General features: G+C 50.0%; 1 protein-coding gene across 1 annotated transcript in view; it reads left to right on the plus strand.

Moving 5' to 3' along the window:
* Nucleotides 1-12,601: 12,601 nt before the first annotated feature.
* RAB37 (RAB37, member RAS oncogene family) overlaps nt 12,602-26,072 on the plus strand; it is a 56,974-nt gene continuing 43,503 nt past the window's right edge. Inside the window, exon 1 of the mRNA XM_038372115.2 lies at nt 12,602-13,494. Within this exon, the coding sequence (XP_038228043.1) occupies nt 13,384-13,494 (111 nt within the window). The 5' untranslated portion in view covers nt 12,602-13,383. The remainder of the gene's footprint in view (nt 13,495-26,072) is intronic.

Genomic DNA, 26,072 nt, shown 5'->3' on the forward strand with positions numbered 1-26,072 from the left:
GAGCAGCTCACAGCAGGAGTTTGCCTGGGACTGGTAAGTATCCGAGTGTGTGTGTTTGCTTGCTGAGGAAGTATCCGAGCGTGTGTTTGCTGGGAGGGAGCCTGAGTGAGTGTCTGATTGGCTGCTAGCCTGCAGGGGGCGGGCATTAGGGTGTCTGTGTGTTGGCGTCAGGGAAGCCTGGCTGTTTAAAAATAGCCGGAGCCTCGCGAACCAGCTGAGCGGCAGCGAACCAGCGGAGCAGCGGGGACAGCAGAGCAGCTCACAGCAGGAGTTTGCCTGGGACTGGTAAGTATCCGAGTGTGTGTGTTTGCTTGCTGAGGAAGTATCCGAGCGTGTGTTTGCTGGGAGGGAGCCTGAGTGAGTGTCTGATTGGCTGCTAGCCTGCAGGGGGCGGGCATTAGGGTGTCTGTGTGTTGGCGTCAGGGAAGCCTGGCTGTTTAAAAATAGCCGGAGCCTCGCGAACCAGCTGAGCGGCAGCGAACCAGCGGAGCAGCGGGGACAGCAGAGCAGCTCACAGCAGGAGTTTGCCTGGGACTGGTAAGTATCCGAGTGTGTGTGTTTGCTTGCTGAGGAAGTATCCGAGCGTGTGTTTGCTGGGAGGGAGCCTGAGTGAGTGTCTGATTGGCTGCTAGCCTGCAGGGGGCGGGCATTAGGGTGTCTGTGTGTTTGCGTCAGGGAAGCCTGGCTGTTTAAAAATAGCCGGAGCCTCGCGAACCAGCTGAGCGGCAGCGAACCAGCGGAGCAGCGGGGACAGCAGAGCAGCTCACAGCAGGAGTTTGCCTGGGACTGGTAAGTATCCGAGTGTGTGTGTTTGCTTGCTGAGGAAGTATCCGAGCGTGTGTTTGCTGGGAGGGAGCCTGAGTGAGTGTCTGATTGGCTGCTAGCCTGCAGGGGGCGGGCATTAGGGTGTCTGTGTGTTGGCGTCAGGGAAGCCTGGCTGTTTAAAAATAGCCGGAGCCTCGCGAACCAGCTGAGCGGCAGCGAACCAGCGGAGCAGCGGGGACAGCAGAGCAGCTCACAGCAGGAGTTTGCCTGGGACTGGTAAGTATCCGAGTGTGTGTGTTTGCTTGCTGAGGAAGTATCCGAGCGTGTGTTTGCTGGGAGGGAGCCTGAGTGAGTGTCTGATTGGCTGCTAGCCTGCAGGGGGCGGGCATTAGGGTGTCTGTGTGTTTGCGTCAGGGAAGCCTGGCTGTTTAAAAATAGCCGGAGCCTCGCGAACCAGCTGAGCGGCAGCGAACCAGCGGAGCAGCGGGGACAGCAGAGCAGCTCACAGCAGGAGTTTGCCTGGGACTGGTAAGTATCCGAGTGTGTGTGTTTGCTTGCTGAGGAAGTATCCGAGCGTGTGTTTGCTGGGAGGGAGCCTGAGTGAGTGTCTGATTGGCTGCTAGCCTGCAGGGGGCGGGCATTAGGGTGTCTGTGTGTTTGCGTCAGGGAAGCCTGGCTGTTTAAAAATAGCCGGAGCCTCGCGAACCAGCTGAGCGGCAGCGAACCAGCGGAGCAGCGGGGACAGCAGAGCAGCTCACAGCAGGAGTTTGCCTGGGACTGGTAAGTATCCGAGTGTGTGTGTTTGCTTGCTGAGGAAGTATCCGAGCGTGTGTTTGCTGGGAGGGAGCCTGAGTGAGTGTCTGATTGGCTGCTAGCCTGCAGGGGGCGGGCATTAGGGTGTCTGTGTGTTGGCGTCAGGGAAGCCTGGCTGTTTAAAAATAGCCGGAGCCTCGCGAACCAGCTGAGCGGCAGCGAACCAGCGGAGCAGCGGGGACAGCAGAGCAGCTCACAGCAGGAGTTTGCCTGGGACTGGTAAGTATCCGAGTGTGTGTGTTTGCTTGCTGAGGAAGTATCCGAGCGTGTGTTTGCTGGGAGGGAGCCTGAGTGAGTGTCTGATTGGCTGCTAGCCTGCAGGGGGCGGGCATTAGGGTGTCTGTGTGTTGGCGTCAGGGAAGCCTGGCTGTTTAAAAATAGCCGGAGCCTCGCGAACCAGCTGAGCGGCAGCGAACCAGCGGAGCAGCGGGGACAGCAGAGCAGCTCACAGCAGGAGTTTGCCTGGGACTGGTAAGTATCCGAGTGTGTGTGTTTGCTTGCTGAGGAAGTATCCGAGCGTGTGTTTGCTGGGAGGGAGCCTGAGTGAGTGTCTGATTGGCTGCTAGCCTGCAGGGGGCGGGCATTAGGGTGTCTGTGTGTTGGCGTCAGGGAAGCCTGGCTGTTTAAAAATAGCCGGAGCCTCGCGAACCAGCTGAGCGGCAGCGAACCAGCGGAGCAGCGGGGACAGCAGAGCAGCTCACAGCAGGAGTTTGCCTGGGACTGGTAAGTATCCGAGTGTGTGTGTTTGCTTGCTGAGGAAGTATCCGAGCGTGTGTTTGCTGGGAGGGAGCCTGAGTGAGTGTCTGATTGGCTGCTAGCCTGCAGGGGGCGGGCATTAGGGTGTCTGTGTGTTGGCGTCAGGGAAGCCTGGCTGTTTAAAAATAGCCGGAGCCTCGCGAACCAGCTGAGCGGCAGCGAACCAGCGGAGCAGCGGGGACAGCAGAGCAGCTCACAGCAGGAGTTTGCCTGGGACTGGTAAGTATCCGAGTGTGTGTGTTTGCTTGCTGAGGAAGTATCCGAGCGTGTGTTTGCTGGGAGGGAGCCTGAGTGAGTGTCTGATTGGCTGCTAGCCTGCAGGGGGCGGGCATTAGGGTGTCTGTGTGTTGGCGTCAGGGAAGCCTGGCTGTTTAAAAATAGCCGGAGCCTCGCGAACCAGCTGAGCGGCAGCGAACCAGCGGAGCAGCGGGGACAGCAGAGCAGCTCACAGCAGGAGTTTGCCTGGGACTGGTAAGTATCCGAGTGTGTGTGTTTGCTTGCTGAGGAAGTATCCGAGCGTGTGTTTGCTGGGAGGGAGCCTGAGTGAGTGTCTGATTGGCTGCTAGCCTGCAGGGGGCGGGCATTAGGGTGTCTGTGTGTTGGCGTCAGGGAAGCCTGGCTGTTTAAAAATAGCCGGAGCCTCGCGAACCAGCTGAGCGGCAGCGAACCAGCGGAGCAGCGGGGACAGCAGAGCAGCTCACAGCAGGAGTTTGCCTGGGACTGGTAAGTATCCGAGTGTGTGTGTTTGCTTGCTGAGGAAGTATCCGAGCGTGTGTTTGCTGGGAGGGAGCCTGAGTGAGTGTCTGATTGGCTGCTAGCCTGCAGGGGGCGGGCATTAGGGTGTCTGTGTGTTGGCGTCAGGGAAGCCTGGCTGTTTAAAAATAGCCGGAGCCTCGCGAACCAGCTGAGCGGCAGCGAACCAGCGGAGCAGCGGGGACAGCAGAGCAGCTCACAGCAGGAGTTTGCCTGGGACTGGTAAGTATCCGAGTGTGTGTGTTTGCTTGCTGAGGAAGTATCCGAGCGTGTGTTTGCTGGGAGGGAGCCTGAGTGAGTGTCTGATTGGCTGCTAGCCTGCAGGGGGCGGGCATTAGGGTGTCTGTGTGTTTGCGTCAGGGAAGCCTGGCTGTTTAAAAATAGCCGGAGCCTCGCGAACCAGCTGAGCGGCAGCGAACCAGCGGAGCAGCGGGGACAGCAGAGCAGCTCACAGCAGGAGTTTGCCTGGGACTGGTAAGTATCCGAGTGTGTGTGTTTGCTTGCTGAGGAAGTATCCGAGCGTGTGTTTGCTGGGAGGGAGCCTGAGTGAGTGTCTGATTGGCTGCTAGCCTGCAGGGGGCGGGCATTAGGGTGTCTGTGTGTTTGCGTCAGGGAAGCCTGGCTGTTTAAAAATAGCCGGAGCCTCGCGAACCAGCTGAGCGGCAGCGAACCAGCGGAGCAGCGGGGACAGCAGAGCAGCTCACAGCAGGAGTTTGCCTGGGACTGGTAAGTATCCGAGTGTGTGTGTTTGCTTGCTGAGGAAGTATCCGAGCGTGTGTTTGCTGGGAGGGAGCCTGAGTGAGTGTCTGATTGGCTGCTAGCCTGCAGGGGGCGGGCATTAGGGTGTCTGTGTGTTGGCGTCAGGGAAGCCTGGCTGTTTAAAAATAGCCGGAGCCTCGCGAACCAGCTGAGCGGCAGCGAACCAGCGGAGCAGCGGGGACAGCAGAGCAGCTCACAGCAGGAGTTTGCCTGGGACTGGTAAGTATCCGAGTGTGTGTGTTTGCTTGCTGAGGAAGTATCCGAGCGTGTGTTTGCTGGGAGGGAGCCTGAGTGAGTGTCTGATTGGCTGCTAGCCTGCAGGGGGCGGGCATTAGGGTGTCTGTGTGTTTGCGTCAGGGAAGCCTGGCTGTTTAAAAATAGCCGGAGCCTCGCGAACCAGCTGAGCGGCAGCGAACCAGCGGAGCAGCGGGGACAGCAGAGCAGCTCACAGCAGGAGTTTGCCTGGGACTGGTAAGTATCCGAGTGTGTGTGTTTGCTTGCTGAGGAAGTATCCGAGCGTGTGTTTGCTGGGAGGGAGCCTGAGTGAGTGTCTGATTGGCTGCTAGCCTGCAGGGGGCGGGCATTAGGGTGTCTGTGTGTTTGCGTCAGGGAAGCCTGGCTGTTTAAAAATAGCCGGAGCCTCGCGAACCAGCTGAGCGGCAGCGAACCAGCGGAGCAGCGGGGACAGCAGAGCAGCTCACAGCAGGAGTTTGCCTGGGACTGGTAAGTATCCGAGTGTGTGTGTTTGCTTGCTGAGGAAGTATCCGAGCGTGTGTTTGCTGGGAGGGAGCCTGAGTGAGTGTCTGATTGGCTGCTAGCCTGCAGGGGGCGGGCATTAGGGTGTCTGTGTGTTGGCGTCAGGGAAGCCTGGCTGTTTAAAATAGCCGGAGCCTCGCGAACCAGCTGAGCGGCAGCGAACCAGCGGAGCAGCGGGGACAGCAGAGCAGCTCACAGCAGGAGTTTGCCTGGGACTGGTAAGTATCCGAGTGTGTGTGTTTGCTTGCTGAGGAAGTATCCGAGCGTGTGTTTGCTGGGAGGGAGCCTGAGTGAGTGTCTGATTGGCTGCTAGCCTGCAGGGGGCGGGCATTAGGGTGTCTGTGTGTTTGCGTCAGGGAAGCCTGGCTGTTTAAAAATAGCCGGAGCCTCGCGAACCAGCTGAGCGGCAGCGAACCAGCGGAGCAGCGGGGACAGCAGAGCAGCTCACAGCAGGAGTTTGCCTGGGACTGGTAAGTATCCGAGTGTGTGTGTTTGCTTGCTGAGGAAGTATCCGAGCGTGTGTTTGCTGGGAGGGAGCCTGAGTGAGTGTCTGATTGGCTGCTAGCCTGCAGGGGGCGGGCATTAGGGTGTCTGTGTGTTTGCGTCAGGGAAGCCTGGCTGTTTAAAAATAGCCGGAGCCTCGCGAACCAGCTGAGCGGCAGCGAACCAGCGGAGCAGCGGGGACAGCAGAGCAGCTCACAGCAGGAGTTTGCCTGGGACTGGTAAGTATCCGAGTGTGTGTGTTTGCTTGCTGAGGAAGTATCCGAGCGTGTGTTTGCTGGGAGGGAGCCTGAGTGAGTGTCTGATTGGCTGCTAGCCTGCAGGGGGCGGGCATTAGGGTGTCTGTGTGTTGGCGTCAGGGAAGCCTGGCTGTTTAAAAATAGCCGGAGCCTCGCGAACCAGCTGAGCGGCAGCGAACCAGCGGAGCAGCGGGGACAGCAGAGCAGCTCACAGCAGGAGTTTGCCTGGGACTGGTAAGTATCCGAGTGTGTGTGTTTGCTTGCTGAGGAAGTATCCGAGCGTGTGTTTGCTGGGAGGGAGCCTGAGTGAGTGTCTGATTGGCTGCTAGCCTGCAGGGGGCGGGCATTAGGGTGTCTGTGTGTTGGCGTCAGGGAAGCCTGGCTGTTTAAAAATAGCCGGAGCCTCGCGAACCAGCTGAGCGGCAGCGAACCAGCGGAGCAGCGGGGACAGCAGAGCAGCTCACAGCAGGAGTTTGCCTGGGAGTTCGCCTGGAGTGAGCCCATTGAGGCTTACATCTTGCCAACGTCTCTGAGGAAGCTCCGTAGTAGGTAGGTGATATGGAAGGGGGGAATTCAGCTGTTGTGACCTGCACTGGATGTGCCATGTTTGTCTTTCTTCCACAGGACAGAAGCGACTTTGTCTGTACAAAGTGCAAGCTGGTCTCCATATTGGAAGAGAAGATTGAAGGTCTGGAGCAACAGGTAACGACCCTGCGTTGTATACGAGAGACTGAGGATTTTCTGGACCAAACTCAGGATAGCCTTCTAGGGGCACAAAGCTCTAAAGATATAGAGCAGGTTGCACAGATGAGCCAAGAGGCCAGTGAAGAAGCTTGGCAACATGTGACCTCCAGAAGAGGTAAGCGGAATGTCCGGGTTCCAGTAACACAGACACAGGTAACTAACCGCTTTCATGTTCTCTCCACAGGTACCAATGCGGAGAGTGGACCAGATGATATGTCTGGGGGGAGAAAGCAGAAGGAGACTCCGCTGGTTGGGAGGCATGAGATGCGATGTCCTGAGGTTGGAGGTTCCACGACCACCACTCCCAAGAGGAGAAGGCGGGTGGTGGTGGTCGGGGACTCTCTCCTCCGGGGGACTGAGTCATCTATCTGCCGCCCTGACCGGGAAAACCGAGAAGTCTGCTGCTTGCCAGGGGCTAAGATTCGTGATGTGACGGAGAGACTGCCGAGACTCATCAAGCCCTCGGATCGCTACCCCTTCCTGCTTCTCCACGTGGGCACCAATGATACTGCCAAGAATGACCTTGAGCGGATCACTGCGGACTATGTGGCTCTGGGAAGAAAGATAAAGGAGTTGGAGGCGCAAGTGGTGTTCTCGTCCATCCTCCCCGTGGAAGGAAAAGGCCTGGGTAGGGACCGTCGAATCGTGGAGGTCAACGAATGGCTACGCAGGTGGTGTCGGAGAGAAGGCTTTGGATTCTTTGACCATGGGATGGTGTTCCATGAAGGAGGAGTGCTGGGCAGAGACGGGCTCCATCTTACGAAGAGAGGGAAGAACATCTTTGCCAGCAGGCTGGCTAACCTAGTGAGGAGGGCTTTAAACTAGGTTCACCGGGGGAAGGAGACCAAAGCCCTGAGGTAAGTGGGAAAGCGGGATACCGGGAGGAAGCACAGGCAGGAAGGTCTGTGAGGGGAGGGCTCCTGCCTCATACTGGGAATGAGGGGCGATCAACAGGTTATCTCAAGTGCTTATATACAAATGCACAAAGCCTTGGAAACAAGCAGGGAGAACTGGAGGTCCTGGTGATGTCAAGGAATTATGACGTGATTGGAATAACAGAGACTTGGTGGGATAACTCACATGACTGGAGTACAGTCATGGATGGTTATAAACTGTTCAGGAAGGACAGGCAGGGCAGAAAAGGTGGGGGAGTAGCACTGTATGTAAGGGAGCAGTATGACTGCTCAGAGCTCCGGTACGAAACTGTGGAAAAACCTGAGTGTCTCTGGATTAAGTTTAGAAGTGTGTGCAACAAGAGTGATGTCATGGTGGGAGTCTGCTATAGACCACCGGACCAGGGGGATGAGGTGGATGAGGCTTTCTTCCGGCAACTCACGGAAGCTACTAGATCGCATGCCCTGATTCTCATGGGTGACTTTAATTTTCCTGATATCTGCTGGGAGAGCAATACAGCGGTGCATAGACAATCCAGGAAGTTTTTGGAAAGCGTAGGGGACAATTTCCTGGTGCAAGTGCTAGGGGAGCCAACTAGGGGGAGCGCTTTTCTTGACCTGCTGCTCACAAACCGGGTAGAATTAGTGGGGGAAGCAAAAGTGGATGGGAATCTGGGAGGCAGTGACCATGAGTTGGTTGAGTTCAGGATCCTGACGCAGGGAAGAAAGGTAAGCAGCAGGATACGGACCCTGGACTTCAGGAAAGCAGACTTTGACTCCCTCAGGGAACAGATGGCCAGGATCCCCTGGGGGACTAACATGAAAGGGAAGGGAGTCCAGGAGAGCTGGCTGTATTTCAAGGAATCCCTGTTGAGGTTACAGGGACAAACCATCCCGATGAGTCGAAAGAATAGTAAATATGGCAGGCGACCAGCTTGGCTTAATGGTGAAATCCTAGCGGATCTTAAACATAAAAAAGAAGCTTACAAGAAGTGGAAGCTTGGACATATGACCAGGGAAGAGTATAAAAATATTGCTCGGGCATGTAGGAAAGATATCAGGAGGGCCAAATCGCACCTGGAGCTGCAGCTAGCAAGAGATGTCAAGAGTAACAAGAAGGGTTTCTTCAGGTATGTTGGCAACAAGAAGAAAGCCAAGGAAAGTGTGGGCCCCTTACTGAATGAGGGAGGCAAGCTAGTGACAGAGGATGTGGAAAAAGCTAATGTACTCAATGCTTTTTTTGCCTCTGTTTTCACTAACAAGGTCAGCTCCCAGACTGCTGTGCTGGGCAACACAAAATGGGGAAGAGATGGCCAGCCCTCTGTAGAGATAGAGGTGGTTAGGGACTATTTAGAAAAGCTGGACGTGCACAAGTCCATGGGGCCGGACGAATTGCATCCGAGAGTGCTGAAGGAATTGGCGGCTGTGATTGCAGAGCCCTTGGCCATTATCTTTGAAAACTCGTGGCGAACGGGGGAAGTCCCGGATGACTGGAAAAAGGCTAATGTAGTGCCCATCTTTAAAAAAGGGAAGAAGGAGGATCCTGGGAACTACAGGCCGGTCAGCCTCACCTCAGTCCCTGGAAAAATCATGGAGCAGGTCCTCAAAGAATCAATCCTGAAGCACTTAGAGGAGAGGAAAGTGATCAGGAACAGTCAGCATGGATTCACCAAGGGAAGGTCATGCCTGACTAATCTAATCGCCTTTTATGATGAGATTACTGGTTCTGTGGATGAAGGGAAAGCAGTGGATGTATTGTTTCTTGACTTTAGCAAAGCTTTTGACACGGTCTCCCACAGCATTCTTGTCAGCAAGTTAAGGAAGTATGGGCTGGATGAATGCACTATAAGGTGGGTAGAAAGCTGGCTAGATTGTCGGGCTCAACGGGTAGTGATCAATGGCTCCATGTCTAGTTGGCAGCCGGTGTCAAGTGGAGTGCCCCAGGGGTCGGTCCTGGGGCCCGTTTTGTTCAATATCTTCATAAATGATCTGGAGGATGGTGTGGATTGCACTCTCAGCAAATTTGCGGATGATACTAAACTGGGAGGAGTGGTAGATACGCTGGAGGGGAGGGATAGGATACAGAAGGACCTAGACAAATTGGAGGATTGGGCCAAAAGAAATCTAATGAGGTTCAATAAGGATAAATGCAGGGTCCTGCACTTAGGATGGAAGAATCCAATGCACCGCTACAGACTAGGGACCGAATGGCTCGGCAGCAGTTCTGCGGAAAAGGACCTAGGGGTGACAGTGGACGAGAAGCTGGATATGAGTCAGCAGTGTGCCCTTGTTGCCAAGAAGGCCAATGGCATTTTGGGTTGTATAAGTAGGGGCATAGCGAGCAGATCGAGGGACGTGATCGTTCCCCTCTATTCGACACTGGTGAGGCCTCATCTGGAGTACTGTGTCCAGTTTTGGGCCCCACACTACAGGAAGGATGTGGATAAATTGGAAAGAGTACAACGAAGGGCAACGAAAATGATTAGGGGTCTAGAGCACATGACTTATGAGGAGAGGCTGAGGGAGCTGGGATTGTTTAGTCTGCAGAAGAGAAGAATGAGGGGGGATTTGATAGCTGCTTTCAACTACCTGAAAGGGGGTTTCAAAGAGGATGGCTCTAGACTGTTCTCAATGGTAGCAGATGACAGAACGAGGAGTAATGGTCTCAAGTTGCAATGGGGGAGGTTTAGATTGGATATTAGGAAAAACTTTTTCACTAAGAGGGTGGTGAAACACTGGAATGCGTTACCTAGGGAGGTGGTAGAATCTCCTTCCTTAGAGGTTTTTAAGGTCAGGCTTGACAAAGCCCTAGCTGGGATGATTTAACTGGGACTTGGTCCTGCTTTGAGCAGGGGGTTGGACTAGATGACCTTCTGGGGTCCCCTTCCAACCCTGATATTCTATGATTCTATGATTCTATGGTCAAAAAGGTGCTGCTGCTAACTTGTTATGGGATAAAGGCCGGTGTCTGTACAACACTGGGCACACTGTGATCCTGCACAATGGGGCCTTTGTGTGATATTACAATACACTTACCTACTCCTGCTAATAGTTCTATGCAATCTGCACATGTATAATAGCACGATATAGTATTTCACTCAAAACTCTCCATGGTTCATGTAGTACAGTGGCCAGTATCATATGCTTCAGGGGAAAACACAAGAAACGTCAGAGTGAATAACTTGCTCATAGGAGAAAATTTTTCTGAGCCCCCATCAAACAGTGGCTAGTTTGTGCCTCAAAGCATGAGAGTGTATATCCTTCATATTTTGTTTAGCTTCTTTAACGTAACTTTGGAAATTCTCATTATCCTTTAAATGTCTAACATTTAGACATAGAGACACTAGCCCTATAAATGCAGTCATTCTGAGCTCTTAGCCTCATTGCTACCTTGTGGCAGTGAGTTCTGCAGGTTAATTATATGTTGTGGAAACAAATGACAACAAAACAGAACAAAACCAACCATTTAACAGCTTTTAAATTGCTACCTTTCACTTTCATCAAATTGTTCCTGTATTTTGAGAGCAGTCACATAGGGATTCCTGGTATATCTTCTCTGTACAAGTCATTTATTTTTGTATGACTCTAAATCATCTCCTTTCTTGTCTTCTCTCTAAACAGTTTTCGTCTTCTTTATTGAAGGTCCTTCAATCATGTTGTTTACCCATCTTTGAACTTCTTTCTTTACTGAGAAAATAGGTGGGTGGATAAATAGCAGATAAAGCAAGTGAAGGAAGAAAAGCTTCGGAGAACATATTAAAAATGACATGAAGGAACAGAAAATTCTCTTCAAAAGTGTAAGGTGTGCGCAGGAAGGGGGGAACCCTAGGGAAGTCAAGGAACAGACAAATTTCCAAAGTAAAAATAAAGAATGAAGACATCTTGCAGCATCAGCAAGATGCATGGAGATCCTGGAGAGAGACAAAATCACCAGAGATGTTGAGAGGATACCACCAATGATCAAAGAATTAGCCTAAAGACTGGCTAAACTTCAGGGACAAGCTGAGATCCTGCCCAAGAATTCTGAAGCATGTGGTAAGGATAAAAAGATCTCTTTTAAAATAGGACAGCTCCTTTCCTAAAGGGGACCAGCAGAGAAGTCAAATAGATTTTTTCAATGTGGAAGGAGCTATGTTCTTATTCTGTAAAAACCACTGGGCCAGATGTGCATAGGTCCATTAATGTGAGCCCTCTTAGAAGGGCATTATAGTAATCTAGAAGTGAGGTTCATGGCATTGCTTTGGTATACACAGGTGAAGTGATTCCCAGTTGTGGAAAATCTTTTACTTTTTATCAACAATATGCATGACTCAATTTACCTAAACTTTGTATTGTTAACCATTGGCTGTGAAAAAGTTAATTTCCTCCCCTGGGACAGTGTAGTAAGAGATGGGTGGGTGTCACATGCCTGGGTGGCTTGACCCAAATGCCCCGTCAGGAACTGAATGGCGTGGACACACATGAATGGAGCACCCTGGGGAGATAATGGAAGACCTGATGATTGAGTGTTGACTCAACAGCGGGCAGCCAAGAAGATGAGGAACACAAAAGCAGGGCTGCAGGGGGGCAAAGACGCAGGAGGTGTCAGGTGGCTGGGTTAAGGACTGGGCTCCAGGCTCACAGAACCAGAGAGAGATGGGGATGGACTCCACAAACCGTGGGCAAATGGGGGGCAGTTGCTTCTGCCAATATTAGACTCAGTCCTCGGCTTGACTTTTCCATGCCAACTTAAGGGCTCTCAGGGGCTGCACTGGAGCCGACTAACAATTGCTGGCTTGCCTAGAAAAGGCTGCCCTGTGTCTCTGCGGACACTTAGTGGCTGCGTTGCTCCCTGAAGGGGTAAGACCCTTAAGGGGAGTCTGAACTGGGGCTGAGATACGGGGCGTGCTGGAGCCTGAAGGCTCGGACTTGGAGAAGCCCAGCGGCAGAACTGGCGAAGCGGAGGGCTTGGCCAGTAAGAGGGGCACTCCGAAGAGACTGTGCAAAGGCCGGGCTAGCCGCTCCCCCCGGGCGCTCTGTGACGCCCCCCTCTTAGTCCTGTTTTAAGTGCTTTCAGCAATGGAAATGATGATGGCAGCACCCCTCTCCTGCAGCCTGGCTGGCACAATGTCCAGCCTTTGTAACAATAAGAGGACGTATTCCCCTAGTCAAAAGGCCTCTCCATAGTCAATCGCGCCGGGTTGGGAGCAACCCTGCGGCTCCCGGCAGCGCTCTCCTTCCCGCAGGAGGAGAAGGGATTTGAAAACCAAACGTGGAACGGGGACTTTCAGCCCTTCCGCAGGGCGCTCTCGTGAAAAGGGCCGGGTCTGAGAGCAGCCTGCGTGGCCGGAGGCTCCTCTGGCTGCTCGTCGGACGGGAATTGTGCCAGAGGGGATCGAGCCCTCTCGCAGCTTAATTGGGAACCGGGAGCTTCTCGGCGCAGGGCGCTACGGCGACAGCTGAGTCTTTCCAAGTCCCTCCAACTCTTCACGCGGCCCTTCCCTTTACTGAGCTTTAAGATGTTACGTTCGAGGTCCAAACTCCTCTTCTCCGCCTCGCCGCGCGTACGAGGTAAGCGGCAGTAAAGCCCCGCGCCCCCCTCTTTGCTGAGTAACCGTGGGCTCCCTGTCACTCGGAAATGGCCCCCTTCCGCAGCCCCCCATGCTCTCCCCGCTCCGCTAATTCTGCGGGGAGGCCGACGCACTGTGCCCAAGTCAGGGGCTGCCAGCGCCCACGGGCTGGTGACGCTTTTTCCCCTGACCCAAGGGGGATGGAAACAGCTGCTGTTGCAGGGGCACCGGACCTTGCCGAAAAGAAGGAGGAAGCCCCTATGCTCCAGTGCCTCCTCCTGAGCCTTCCCCTGGCTGCTGCAGTCCTTACTGGCTTCCAAACACGCAGCTGAGGCTCGGGAGCTGCTGGGAGAGGCAGCTGGGGGAGGAGTTGTGGGGGGAGGTGAGACACAAGCGCTTTCCAGTTTGGGTAACCGCTGCTTTCCCCTTCCAGCTGCAGGGCTTCAGCGTCTTGCCCGGCCGCCGGGGCTGGGAGCTGTCTCTGGTGCTCGGAGCTGTGCGTAGAGGGAACCTGCGCCTGCCGCTGTCCCCGGTGCTAGCCCCGCGGGCTGCGGGAGCTGTCCCGGGTGCTGAAAACCGGCCAGGCCCGGGCGGCTCTAAGGCTCCGCCAAGGCCGCCGGGGTCTTGCCTGCTCAGCACTTGGCAGCCCGGGGAGCTGAACCGGACGCTCTCGTCCCGCCCCGCCCAGCCCCGGGGGCGCTCACAGGAGCTGCGTCCGGCTTGCGCCGCGTCCACCCGGGCCATGCTGCGGGCCGGGTAGAGCCGGGCTCCCTCGGGGAAGCCGCCCGGCTCCGCCTGCTGCGTTGGGGTCAGCCGGGAGCCGCGCTCGGCACCTACGCAGGGAAATTGCAGGGGATGGAGCCAGGCGGGGGCTCTCAGAGCGGGGCTGGCAGCTCCCGGGCAGCCTCGGGGATGGACGCCGATGGAGCGGGCAGCCCTTACTACGATGAAGATCTTCTGCACAAGGTGGGGGGCCCATTCGGGCGGCTTTTCTTGGCGGGGGTGGGAGAGAATAAACTCGGAAACCAGAGATCCCGCAAAAGGGAACAGGGTCCTGAGCTCCCTAAGGTAGCGGATGCAAGGGGCGGGTGGGAAGTCTATGGAACTGCATCATACGATCGGCTGCTAGGCGCCAGAGTCCGGGCACACGCCGGGGGCGGGGGGGGGGCAAACCTGCCAGCAGTTGTGGGGTTTATTGCTGGCTGCAAGCCTAATACGGTGGGTTTGCTGTTTCCTGGAGGGAGTTTAACAGTCATGCAGTCATCCCCGGGGTGAATAGACGCTGTTTGTGTCTTAACTTCCCACTAAACACGGCTGTCTGACTTCTCCCCTGCCTCTTGCAAGCTGTAGTTTATTTATATGCAAACAACTGTTCTGCGAGATTCTTTGGGCTTGTCAAGTAATTGGGAACTAATGATCTCTCCCCCTCCCCTCCCTAGCAGCAAACAATGTATTAACAAAACGCAGGGCTCAGCAGGAGCAGCTATTAACTCGTGTTTGTTTCCAGGCACTAATGTGTGTAATTAGGAAAGGAGACAGACACCCAGGTTCAACAGAATCCGCAAACCAGCCCCTCCGAGTAGCTCTGGGATTCCGCCAGCCCGAGCCATGGTGTCGCAGCTAGCAGCTAAAATCGGGGTGCAAACTGTTCTCTGAAAGCACCGACGCTGTTCTCCCGACCACTGCCGGAGCTAAGATTTTAAAGCCTCCTTCAATGTTGGAGGCGACGGGCTGGGTAGAGAATGACCAGTAGAAAGACAAATGGGGAAATCCGGGCTCCGCTGAACTCAAAGCGAGTTTTGCCATTGACTGAACTGGCTGCATGTTTGGTCTTGAGAGAAGAAGGCTGAGGAGGGACCTGAGAAAGGTCTTCAACTAGGTTGGGGCGGTTATGAAAAGGACAGTAATCAATTTTTCTCCCTGACCACCGAAGATAGGACAAGATGTAACGGGCTTGATTTGCAGCAAGGGAGATTTAGTTTCGATATTGGGCAAAACTTCCTAATGATAAGGGTGGTTAAGTACTGGAACAGGTACCAAGAGAAGTTGTAAAATCCCCATCACTGGAGGTTTTCAAAACGAGGTTAGACAAACACGTTAGGGGTGGTCTGGGTTGAGGTAGTAATAGGTGGACCGTGGGCCAAATCCGGACCACAAGACACTTTAGAATGGACCCCCAAATCTTTTTATTTACTTATTATCATTGTTTTATTATTTTCTCTGGAGTCTGGACCTTGACTATACCTTGACCAAGAAATTTGATATTGACAAAAATATCTCATCAGGGAGTATTTGGTCCTGCCTCAGGGCATGGGGGATAGACTACATAACCTCTTCAGGTGTCTCCCAGCCCTGCATTTCTATGACTCCATGAAGCCAGGATTTCCCCCCCAAGTCCCTGCTCTTGAGCACTCACTGTGTGCATTTTCTTAAAGAATCCTCAAAGTAAATTGAGAGGAGTAGAGCAGGCTTGTCTGACCTGCCTTCAGTGAAAGTATCCATATCCCAAAATACACTTCTCCCTACCTTCACTTCTTCAAATTCCTGTCTCTGTGAGCAACCTTGGACCAGACCTTACAAATGCCCCTGAGCATCAGCTTTCCCAGGAGCTTAGCCTTATCAAAAGTGCTGTCACAATAAGCATTAAGTTCACCCTTGCTTAGAAGCCTCAGCAGATAGGCCAAGAATGGACTAGGTCGGGAAAGTGTATTTCCCTCTCAGCCCTTGCTGTGGTCTCTCCAGGTTCAGCTACAGCAGCAGATTGGGGAAGAAGGCTGCTGCTCACTGTTCTGGTCTTGTTTGGTCACTAAAAATGATGTAGGTGCCACTCTCTGGTAGGCCTCCCTACTTCACATCACTGCCTTTATTGCTATCCGGGGACAGCATTCCTAAGACCTTGAAAGTTTAATGCCTGAGTCCTCTGGGCAGAAGTGAGGGGCCTTAGAAATTGTTGTGGGTCGGATGGCTGCTTGGCAGCTTCTCTGTTTGCAGGCAGACGCGTGGCATCATGGCTGGTTTAGAGTCCCCTGCTCAAGGGGACAGGCCTATTAATTGCAATGGGATTACTCACCGCAGCCAGGGCTGTACGACAGGGCCTATGCTTTTCATGAGAATGTTTATCTCGAGCAACTCCTTTTTTCCCGTTACTCAGAATACGCCGACACGCAGGAAAACCCCCCAGGAAAGGACTAAGGGTCCTTTGGGTCCTCACTGTGTCTTCTTGCTGCAGCAATAATTTCCTGCTTACAAACCACGTCAGCAGAAACATAGTCTATGATCTGATCATGTGATTTCAGAGCAGAATAAATGCCCAGGAAAATGGACCAGGGAGGGGGAGGGGGAGAAGCCTCTGGAATATACAATTGGCTCAGTTATCTTACTTGACAATTTGGTACTTTTCACGTCTTACTTATTTTTCCATCAGCAACTAGCTTTCTCCTGGAGTGCAGCAGAGGCTCCCTATGCCCTTGACACAGAGCTGCTCGTTTGTATTGCCGTGCTGCCTGGACACCCCAAACAGGGATCAGAGCCCCATTGTTTCTGAGTCCTGTACAAACACGTAGTTAAGATAGTCCCTACTGCAAAGAACTTACTGTACCTCATCCTTAACCAAGACTGTAAGTGAATGAAACAAGCAGCAGAAGAAGGAGAAGGTAAAAGGTTTGCTATGGCATAGGCTAGCTTTGTGTACAATTGCCACTTGCTTTAGGCCAGGTCTCCATTTAAAATTCCTGCCAATGTAGCTATGCCAGTAAAAGCCCCTGTGTAGACACAGTTACACCAATATAAAAGTGCTCATACTTGTACAGCTTTTCTGACCCAGAATAAACTCTATTGGCATAAGCACCTAGCTGGTATAATTACATTTATATGAGAGAAGTTTGGCTGCTTTAGCTGTGTCACGACGTAGCTGGTCTGTGTGTGTCGAGCTAGCCCCAGCAGCACCCTTGGGTCAAAGCAGGTGAGCCCAATACGGCCAATTAAAGGTGGCCAGCAGCACCTGGGCCTTTAAAGGGCAAGAAAGGAGGGTGATTGTGACAGGCAGTGCCTGTGGAAGAGAAGCTACAGTAGAGCAGAGCACAGCACATTGTGGGGGTAGGTCTGTAGAGCATGTGCTCAGGGAAGCAGCCCTGGGGCTGCTGCTCCAGGACAGGAGCAAAGCTGACTACAACTGGGAAGCTGCCAGGAACAGAATAGTAGAGACCCCTGGGAGGGGTGTCCTGGAAGCTTGTGATGAAGTGAGTCAAATGACTGTTTTCTGTTTTAAGAAAATTAATTCTCTTAAAGGGGACTTGGTGTAGTACTGTGTGCTTGGAAGCTATGAGAAGCCCCTGTGACACCCTGTTTGCTGCTTTAACTGTCCTGGCATAGTTAAAGTGTTAAGACCTTTTATCAGTTGCAAGTGTTCTGTATGCAACTGGGGTAAATGAGTCTTATGGAGGAATCTGAAGGAGAAAGGCTCAGTAATCCTACTTGTCTGAATATTAGTACAACTTCACAGAAGTAAGGCTGCTGCAACATATCATGTGTTGTCAAGAATAAGCTGTTCTCCTGATATGCTCATCCAGTTTTATCTGCTTATAAGAGTCAATATCCAGTGATCTGACTGGATGACCCAGTTGGCATTTGGTGATATGCCTTTAAGGTCCTGATCCTAACTAGTTCAGTGTGTAATTTCAGCATGAGTAGCCCCATAGAAGTCAATGGGGCAAGTTGAATGCTTAGTGCTGAAGCATGTGCTTAAGTGCTTTGCTCAGATTGGGGTTTATATGCTGTCTGGGTCTCTGAGACAACTATGATAATAGTGCCCGGTGAATATTTAAGATGGTTACATGTGGCTGAGTGCTTCCTTGCTTTACGCATTTCAAAGAACTCAGGTAGCAACATCTGACCGCATGCAAGCTGTCCTAAATTAACCCTGTGAAGATTCTCAAAGGAAGGAGGCTGCCCAGATATGTACATAAACATTTTAAAAATACTAACTAACACAAGCATTTTAAAGAACTTCTGATCACTTGAAGGAGTGGGGAAAAAAAGGTTTTTCTCCTGGTAAAAATCACCAAAGAGTAACTGAGCAGGATTTGGGGGGCAAGGGGAGGGGTAGCTGGAGTGATCCAGAATGCAGTGATCTTGCTGGCTGGAGAAAGTCCTCAGAACTACCAATGATTTTAAATGAGCTCTGTGTGTGTGTGTCTGTACAGTCAAGCTCCTCTCTGTTTGTTTGTTTGTTTGTAGAGTGCCTAGTACAATGGGGTCCCGGTCTATGGGTGAGGCTCCCGGGTGCTACCATAACTCTAATAATAATCTGTCAGCATTGAAGATTTGCCTGATGGGAAACGCTCATCCCATCCTCCTGACTCTTCCAGTTCCTTACATTAATCAAGTATATCTCCTGCACCATTATGTGTATTGAGCTACAAATAATGGCTCCCATCATCATTAGTTTGCTATTTGATACACACTGGAGCTATCATTAAATGTATTTCTCCTTTTGCAGACATGCATCAAGGTAGCTTTGTCCACTGTTTAAAACTATCCTAAAAATCCTGCGTGAGCTCTCCACCCTTTCTGTGGGGGCCTGTCAGGCAGCAATATGGGAGAAAAGGACAAGGGCTATGATGGGGGAGCTCCCAGAACAATAGACTAATAAGGTATTTCAATGAGTATATGTTAGAAGTACATGAAATAATGAATGATAGATCAGGAGCATCTATTCTTCCTGCCTTAATATGAGAACAAGGGGCAATGCAATGAAATTAACAGGTGGAAAATTTGAAACTAAGAAAGGGATTTTCCCCCACGCACAATGTGTAATTAGACTGTGGAACTCATTGCCCCTGGAAGTCACAGAGGCTGGGAATTTAGCATGATCCAAAAAAGGTGCTGGATGTTTATATGGTTATCATAATGATGATGAAATCTTTGGAGCCTTATGCTTCAGGGTTTAAGCTGATCTTTAACTTTTGGAGATCAGGATGAGACCTATATTGAGGGGGCAAATGATCTCCCACCTCTGCCTACTGTGGGGTTCTTAAACCTTCATCTGAAGCAGCTGGTGCAGGCCAGTGTCCCACACAAGATGGACCTCTGTTTTGATCTAGTAAAGCAAGACCTACATGCCTATGTAGGCAAAAAGAACACAGTTTAAATGCTGGCTTCTGCATTTGCCACCACTTTGTGCAGTTCCAGCTCTTAGAAGACTTGGCTGACTTTTAAAAATCAAATTGTTTTGCAAGACTGTCTAGACAGCATATAAAAGCTTTCATTCTCTGGCCAAATTAGCCTACCACGTGTCTTGATGGGATTTGCTTATTAAGGTTTGTCATCCGCATGCCAACACAGTTACAGGAGATCTGATTGATTGGAGCCTCACTTATTGTTTGCTCTCACTCATCACCCCTCCCCACCCCATCCCGTTGTCTTTCACCAGCAGCTCACTGAATGAGTTACTGCTGTTACAGTAAACTGTATATATTAGAACCAGCAGAGGTCCCAGGACTGGTTCTTGTGGGACTCTCTCCTCCCCCAACACTTTGATGGGGCTTTCAGACAAGTCTGTTTCTGTTTTCAGCAAGTTGTGTGGCACCTGCCCTTTATCCCATCTTTGTTTATGTAGGCTCTCAAAGAAGGGAAGTTGTCCATGTATTACAATTAATCCACAACACACAATCCAAGGCTTTGTTGCCTAAGCATTGGGTTTTAAATAGTAATTCTCTGGAAACCACAAGTTCAAACCCTGGCAGGATTGACTCAGCTCTTCCTTTTTATGTGACAGATGAATTGAGTTCCATGCTTTCTGTGTGGTGGTGCCTGCTGCTTTCACGTTAGTCCTGGAAGGATCAAAATCTTAAGTGCTCTGCCTTGCCTGTTTGTGCTGTCATTAACAGCTGTGTGTGTGTGTGTGTGTGTGTGTGTGTGTGTGAAAGAGAGAGAGAGAGAGATGCTATTGCCAGTGGGAGTGGGGACTAGCAATCTGGTAGTACTTGGCAGCTAGTCTGTACAGATGTCCAATACTGCACAAGAAGCAAGGCAGTGACAATTCAAGCCTTACAAGTTTCATGGCACTCTTCAGAGAAGCAGGGGTTTTAATCCAGTGTCCTCGATCAAACTGTCCTTATTCCACCCCAGTGACATGCAGGGTGCTATGGGCCTGCCGGCTGCTGCCCTCCACTTGGGAATGGCTGTATTTCAATGGGGCTCTATGTATGCTTGTAAAGTACCTTGTGATCTTGTAAGATAAAGTGGAATATGGGTCCAATCCAGCTTCAGGTCAAGTCAGGGGACAGGCTGCCATTGGCTTCAGTGGCATGTGGGTCAGGCTCTATACATATAGAAACCTGCCTTTTTTTACCACTGTTACTCCAGTGAAATCCCATTGGTGTCACTCAGCTGAAATCAATGTAAAAGCTGGAGTAATGGATACAATGAAGCAGGCCCACTTTTTTATTTAATTGGGGTAAAGTCTGTCAAATTCCTACCCCGCCATGCTGACTTAGCCCAGAGCAAATACAAAGCAACAGTTTAGCTGTCGACTCTCTAGTTAAAATGTAAACCACCCGGCTATTTCTATTGCATTGTTTTTAATCTCTGTGCATTTGCTCTTTCTCATTCACTTAACTCCAGCTTGTGTATGTCCTAAAAACTAGTGCTGGTGAAGACTTTCAACTTACAGCTGGGCCAAGTGTACTAGAATCTGGAAGAGACTTTGTCAACTGTTGCTAATTATCTTTGCATGGACTAAGACCTAGACATGAGCATTTCCCTTCAGAGACTTATGAAATCAAGAAGACGGTCTCTCTCCACTACTGCTTCAGCTTCCACTGTACTGAGGTTTACCAATTTGCCAATAATACTAGGCAAGCTGTGAGTTAAAGAATACAACAGCTGAATTTGGTCATGGTGTTGTCTGTCTGTCTCTCTCTCTCTCTCTCCTTGTCTTTTGTTCTGTTAGAAGTGTCTCCCCTCAGACTGCAACAAAGAGTCTCTTAGCTATCTTCTCTACTAGCTCAATGCAAATGGATTCACGCTATTGATTTAAAATGGTAATTTTAGTCTGACTTTTTTTTTACTTGTCATTTTTCTGTTTGGAAATGTAAATCCTATGCTCTGGGCCCAGTCCTATCCTTCTCTTCCTTTGCCTGACTTCCAAATGGCTTGCCAACTTGGTAAGGAAATTCTAACCTATTTTCTTCTAGTAATTCATGATCCAGTGGCAGGGGAACTAGGATTTGAAAGTCTTTCTTCTAAAAACTTGATTTCCAACTTTTAGAAATGTCACTTTCCTCTCTAGCACTGAGTTTGGGACTCCATCTGACTCCCTGACCATATTGCATGTGTGCACTGTGAAGGGGACGACAATATTTCCAGAAAGGGAAAAATTCAGCCCTTGATTAGCACTACAGAGGTCTGATGCTCACTTACACTAAGGCCTGTTTATGGTGCTGTGTGTGTGTGTGTGTGTGTGTGTGTACACTCTCATATTTTATTGGTTGTATAATATTACTCCATTTTGACCAGAGCAGCTAGTCAAGGTTTGGAGCCCTGGGGCTGTAGGAGTAGATTGATGATAGTCTGGTGTTTTCTTTGATGCAGTTTTGTTGATATAGAAGGAATGTACAAAGTCCTGTTTCTTTAAAAGCAGAAGGAACCAAAAGCAAAAAGAGTAGGATCTTCTTATAGGCCCAAGCTTCTTTTCAGCCAACACCGCCAACCCAAAACCTCTCCCTAGATTTCTCTGAGGGCCATACCATGCTTACAGTCTTCTGCTTGGATCTCTTCAGGCCCAGGTGCACGCTCCTTTTTCTCATTCTGTGTTCTACACACACTTCCCCAAAACAGTTCTCAGCAAAAAACCCTCCACCCACACCATTATGGAATGGGTTCACATGATCCTTTTGTCTTGGGTAGGGAGGGCTATGGTTAACTTATCCTTGCCATTGAAGAATGATTGGTTGTTTCATACCCATCTCAACAAGCTTTTAACTCAACCCATACAAAGGTTTCACACTGTTCATAAGAATAACACAGAAATATGAAGTCAGAGTGCTATCAAATACCCAGTAAAACGAGTCCTTTGTAACTATTGTGTAGTAGTCTTATGTTTTGCAGAAATTTTGCTATAAATTACTTTATATAAATAAAAGCTAGCTCGCTGCCACAAACTAGTTATCTCAAAACTTTGCAAACCAGCAAGTGAGTGAATAGGGTGCTATTGCCTCTTTGTTCTTTTGGAACATTATTATTCAAAGTAATGAAGCAATTCACAAGTTGTCCATATTTTTATAAATGTCCCATAAATTACTGAAGTGCGATTAAGATCGCCTGCCTTTTATGAAAATGTCTCTAAATCCTGTGCGTACGAGGCCTTAATGTTCACTCCGACTAGCTTTCCTCTCTACATAATTAATGTAATCTTCCATATTAACTGTTCTCCAGGTGAACAATGTTACAAGGCTGGGAGCAGAAATGCAGGCTGGGGACATTTATTATTTATAAGACTCGGGTATGAATGTACTATCCTTTTTGTCAGAGCTACGCTATTGCTCAGTTAAGTGTCTCTGGTGATGGAGTGCATTAATTCAAGGAGCTATCCGCTTTATTGAACATGTCCACTCTGCCCCAGATTGTGATCTCCATGTGGAAGTGTCCCTGGACCCAGTGTGACACCAGAGATGGAGTCTTGATGGGTGGCCTCTTCAGTTACTCCAAAGTCCTCACCAGGAATACGAGGCCAGATCCTCAGCTGGTGTAAATTTGGTGTAGCACCTTTGGAGTCAGTGGAGCATCTGCCCATTTGGAGTGGCACAAGCCAGGGTGTTACACTGTTACAACATATGACTCGGCCTCCTTCCCCTGTTTAATCCTTCCCAGTCCCTTCAGGATGATGCACCAATTAACTCTTTGGAGGGCTGAAGTGCGTTTAGGACTTTGGTTCTGCAAAGTGCTGAGCACTGTGGCCAGCAGAGGGCTTACCCTCATCCTGTAAGCATGTCTGGCCTGAAGGTGCACCACCGAATCGATGGGAGTAACTGCAAGGAGGACAGGATCGAGCCCATAGGTAGACTGGCTTAACTGGATCTTGAAATAGAGCTGAAGTGGTGCACACACTGGTGCTGTGCAGAGGGGTGAATTTCACTAGGAGGGATAAATCTCAAAGATGGCTTCAGTAGGGGGCTTGCCTGAGCCAGGGCTGCAGGATGTGACCCCACCGTGCAGAGAGACATGTTTACACTGATGCAACAGAGCTGGCTTGAGTCTGCATTTAAGTTGCCAAAGTAACTCACTCACTCACTCCAGTAGAAGGAGAGAGATTCCCTCAGTGCTCAGCACCATAGAAACCAGGAACATCCTAATGCACGGGGAAATTGCCTTGACAGAAATAACTTTTGTGGGTTTGCTGGTTCCTGGTTCTTGTTTCAGTGACTTTGCCTGCAGACTTTGCAGGATCTCACTTTGCTCCAGACTCCATGTAAAGCAGAAATGAATGACTAAAAATGAATAGTAAAGAGCAAGAGATGAGACTGCTGGAGGAATTAGTGAAGCTGCCGTAATGCTGATTTTGGGGTTCTGCTCATAGTTGGCCTTCACTGGCTATCAGTACATAAGTATTGAGGAGTATGTGGGTATTTGACTCAGTCAAATCATAACTCCTGGAAAATAAGGCTGGCAAAGTGGATTTGAGGTAGTGAGGTCTAGTGGAAAGGGCACTGGATTGGGAGTCAGAAGACATAAGGTCTATTCTTGGCTCTGCCACTGACTTGGTGTGTGAGGTGGGGCAAAAAAATATTTCTGAACCTCAGTTTCCCCATCTATAAAAAGAGGGTAAGGATACTCTCCAACTTTGATTAACCCGGGGAGATCTGCAGGTGAAAAGCACTGGATAAAAGTTATCTATTAATTTGCAGCTCTGTTTAAGAGCAACTTTGTCTTTTTTAAGAGAGGGAAAAAATGTCTTTTAATAAAAAAAAAAAAAAAAAGGGCTGATCAAAACACAGAAGCTGCACCAGTTTAAGTTAAACAAAAACAATTGTTAAACTGATTTAAACCTGTGTGAACACCTGTTTAAAACTGGTTCTATTAGCTTAGCTTATCCCTGTAAATTCTTCAACAGAAGCCAAGCTAATATAAGCTAGAGCTGGTTGACACTTGGGAATTCCATTCTGTGGGAAATCCAGGCATCCTGGAATGTTCTCGTCTCCCAGTTAAGACACCAAGTGGAAATTTCCCATGGAATGAAACATCTGGAAAACTTCATTTTGGAAATATGGGAATGACTTTCCTGCAGTTCTTTGTTTTGATTTTGTTATAAAGGAAAAATGAAGTGCTTTCACCAGGTCTGAAATGAAACACATCAAACTGTTTTTTCTGGTGGGGAAACCTGTTTCACCAGAATTTTTTTTGACTAGCTATAGTTTTAAACTGATTTAAGAGCATCCACTCACAAAGTGCCACAAGTGAGCCTAAATCTGTATTAAAATAACCTTTCAGTTAAACCAGGGCTCTCTGTGCATAGACCCAGCCAAAAGAAGGCTGAAGAACCCTGGTCCCATTCAGCTTTTAGCAACAGTCCCTTTTATTTGAATGGGACCATCTGGCCCATGGTATGGAGAGAAAATTGTATTTAATGATCCCAGGGAGTGTTTCCTCTTGGATGCAGCACAGCTGCAGGAGAAGACTTGTACCTTCTCATGCACCAATGCCCACCAGCACTCTTGACTTGTTTATAATTTCATTTAGTGCTGAAAGTTTCTTCCACAGGAAGATACTTTGTTGCATCCAAACAGAAGATGCATGAATCCATCACGCTGTTGCCTGTCCTCTGGAGTAAAGGGCCTGGAAGAATTGCACTGTGCACAGCTTAGCATCACCTTGCATAGTACCCGGCCTCTTCATGCTCATGGAAGGCTATGCCTGGGCCATGAGCTGAATTGCTGTGTGGGCAATGACTTGGATTTGACTGTTCTGGGGTGATTTAGGGGACTTGGACCAGGTGCTTGAGAAATTGTGGGGGGTTTCTGGTGCTTTCTGTGTTTCGGAAGCCTGGAGCCTGAACATCTCTTAGAGCAGGGGTTCTCAACCTTTTTCCTTCTGAAACCCTGCCAACATGCTATAAAAATTCCAGGGCCCACCTCTGCCACAACTGTTTTAAAAGCCAGGGCTGGCGTTACAGGCTAGCAAGCAGAGCAGTTGCCCAGGGTCTCACGCCACAGGGGGCCCTGCAAAGCTAAGTTGCTTGGGCTTTGGCCCGGGGAGGAAGGGCTTCAGCTTTGGCTTCAGGGGCTTGGGATTCTGCTTTCTGCCCTGGGCCCCAATGAGTCTAAAACTGGTCTTGTTCTCATTTATTTTGGTGGACCCCCAGAAACCTGCTCATATCATGCCCCCCTCCAGGGGTCCCAGACCCCTGTTTGAGAACCACTGTCTTAGCCTTCCGTGAAGAGAAGTGTTGTCTAAGACCGGAATCCTGAATTCTAAGCCCAGCTCTGACATTGACTCCCTCTGTGCCTTGGGCAAATCATTTAACCTCTGCCTTAGGGAGACCCCAGCTTACTTGCCTGCCTCACCCATGTGCTGTGAGGGTTAATGAATGTTTGCCAAGGGCAAGGAAGAGGGGAAAATAAAGGGCTCTGTGACTATTCTGTCCCAGGTACTTGCACATATAGAACCCTCCACAGGATGAAGAAACTGTGAATACACTGAATCAATATTGTGAAGATGGCCTATTGGACTGGGAAGGTTAGTCAAATTAATAATTTATAACTGCTTTATGCCTCCAGCATTGTGCGCATGCATCAGCTGGGGAGAGATACAGTATATTTGCATCATTTAGGGCCTCATCCAAAGCCTATTGACATTCATGGGAAGACTCCTGTGGACTTTCTTTTTAGACTCAAAAGCCTGATCATGTAGTTCTGACCCAGGCAAAATGCCCATTGCATTGAGAATCCTGCCAGAGGACAGACTGGAGCAGCAGGACAACGTAACTGACTGCAGCTGAGATGTCTGTGATTAGTCTTTTCCAACTACAGTATTCTCTCTAATGGGGAGCAATTTTATCTTTATCTTTACAAGTAATTTCTCCTCTTAAAGATCTAAAGCAGAGCTCTGTCTGGGAGATGCTGATGGTTTCTCCAATTCCTTTTCTCCAAGCGCTGTTGCCGAGTAGAATTCATTACTTCAAACTCTCTTCCTTCTTGTTCAGGAGCAACTTTTGTGTATTCCCTGGTTGATTTTAACCAATGCACCATTGGGGTCTGTAGTACATTTGAACTTTGGTGTGAGAACTTGACTCTTTCCCTGTAAGAATCAGATCTCAGGACAAGGTCCCCTTTTGCATACCTGAATCTGAACTTCACCCTGATGTTTGGTACTGAGTTGGCCCCATCTCTGGCAAGACCCCTTGAAATAAAAGCTTGTGTGGTATGTTAAAATAGCATCTAAGAGGCTTTCAGCATGTCTTACATTTGTGCCGATTCATCTATCCATCCTTCTGCAGCTTTGAAAACCCTGTTCGTTCTCATACAGGATAGAGACAGTTACACCTGGAG

This window comes from Dermochelys coriacea, chromosome 14 (assembly GCF_009764565.3).
Source record: "Dermochelys coriacea isolate rDerCor1 chromosome 14, rDerCor1.pri.v4, whole genome shotgun sequence".
In the NCBI taxonomy this organism is placed as follows: Eukaryota; Metazoa; Chordata; order Testudines; family Dermochelyidae; genus Dermochelys; species Dermochelys coriacea.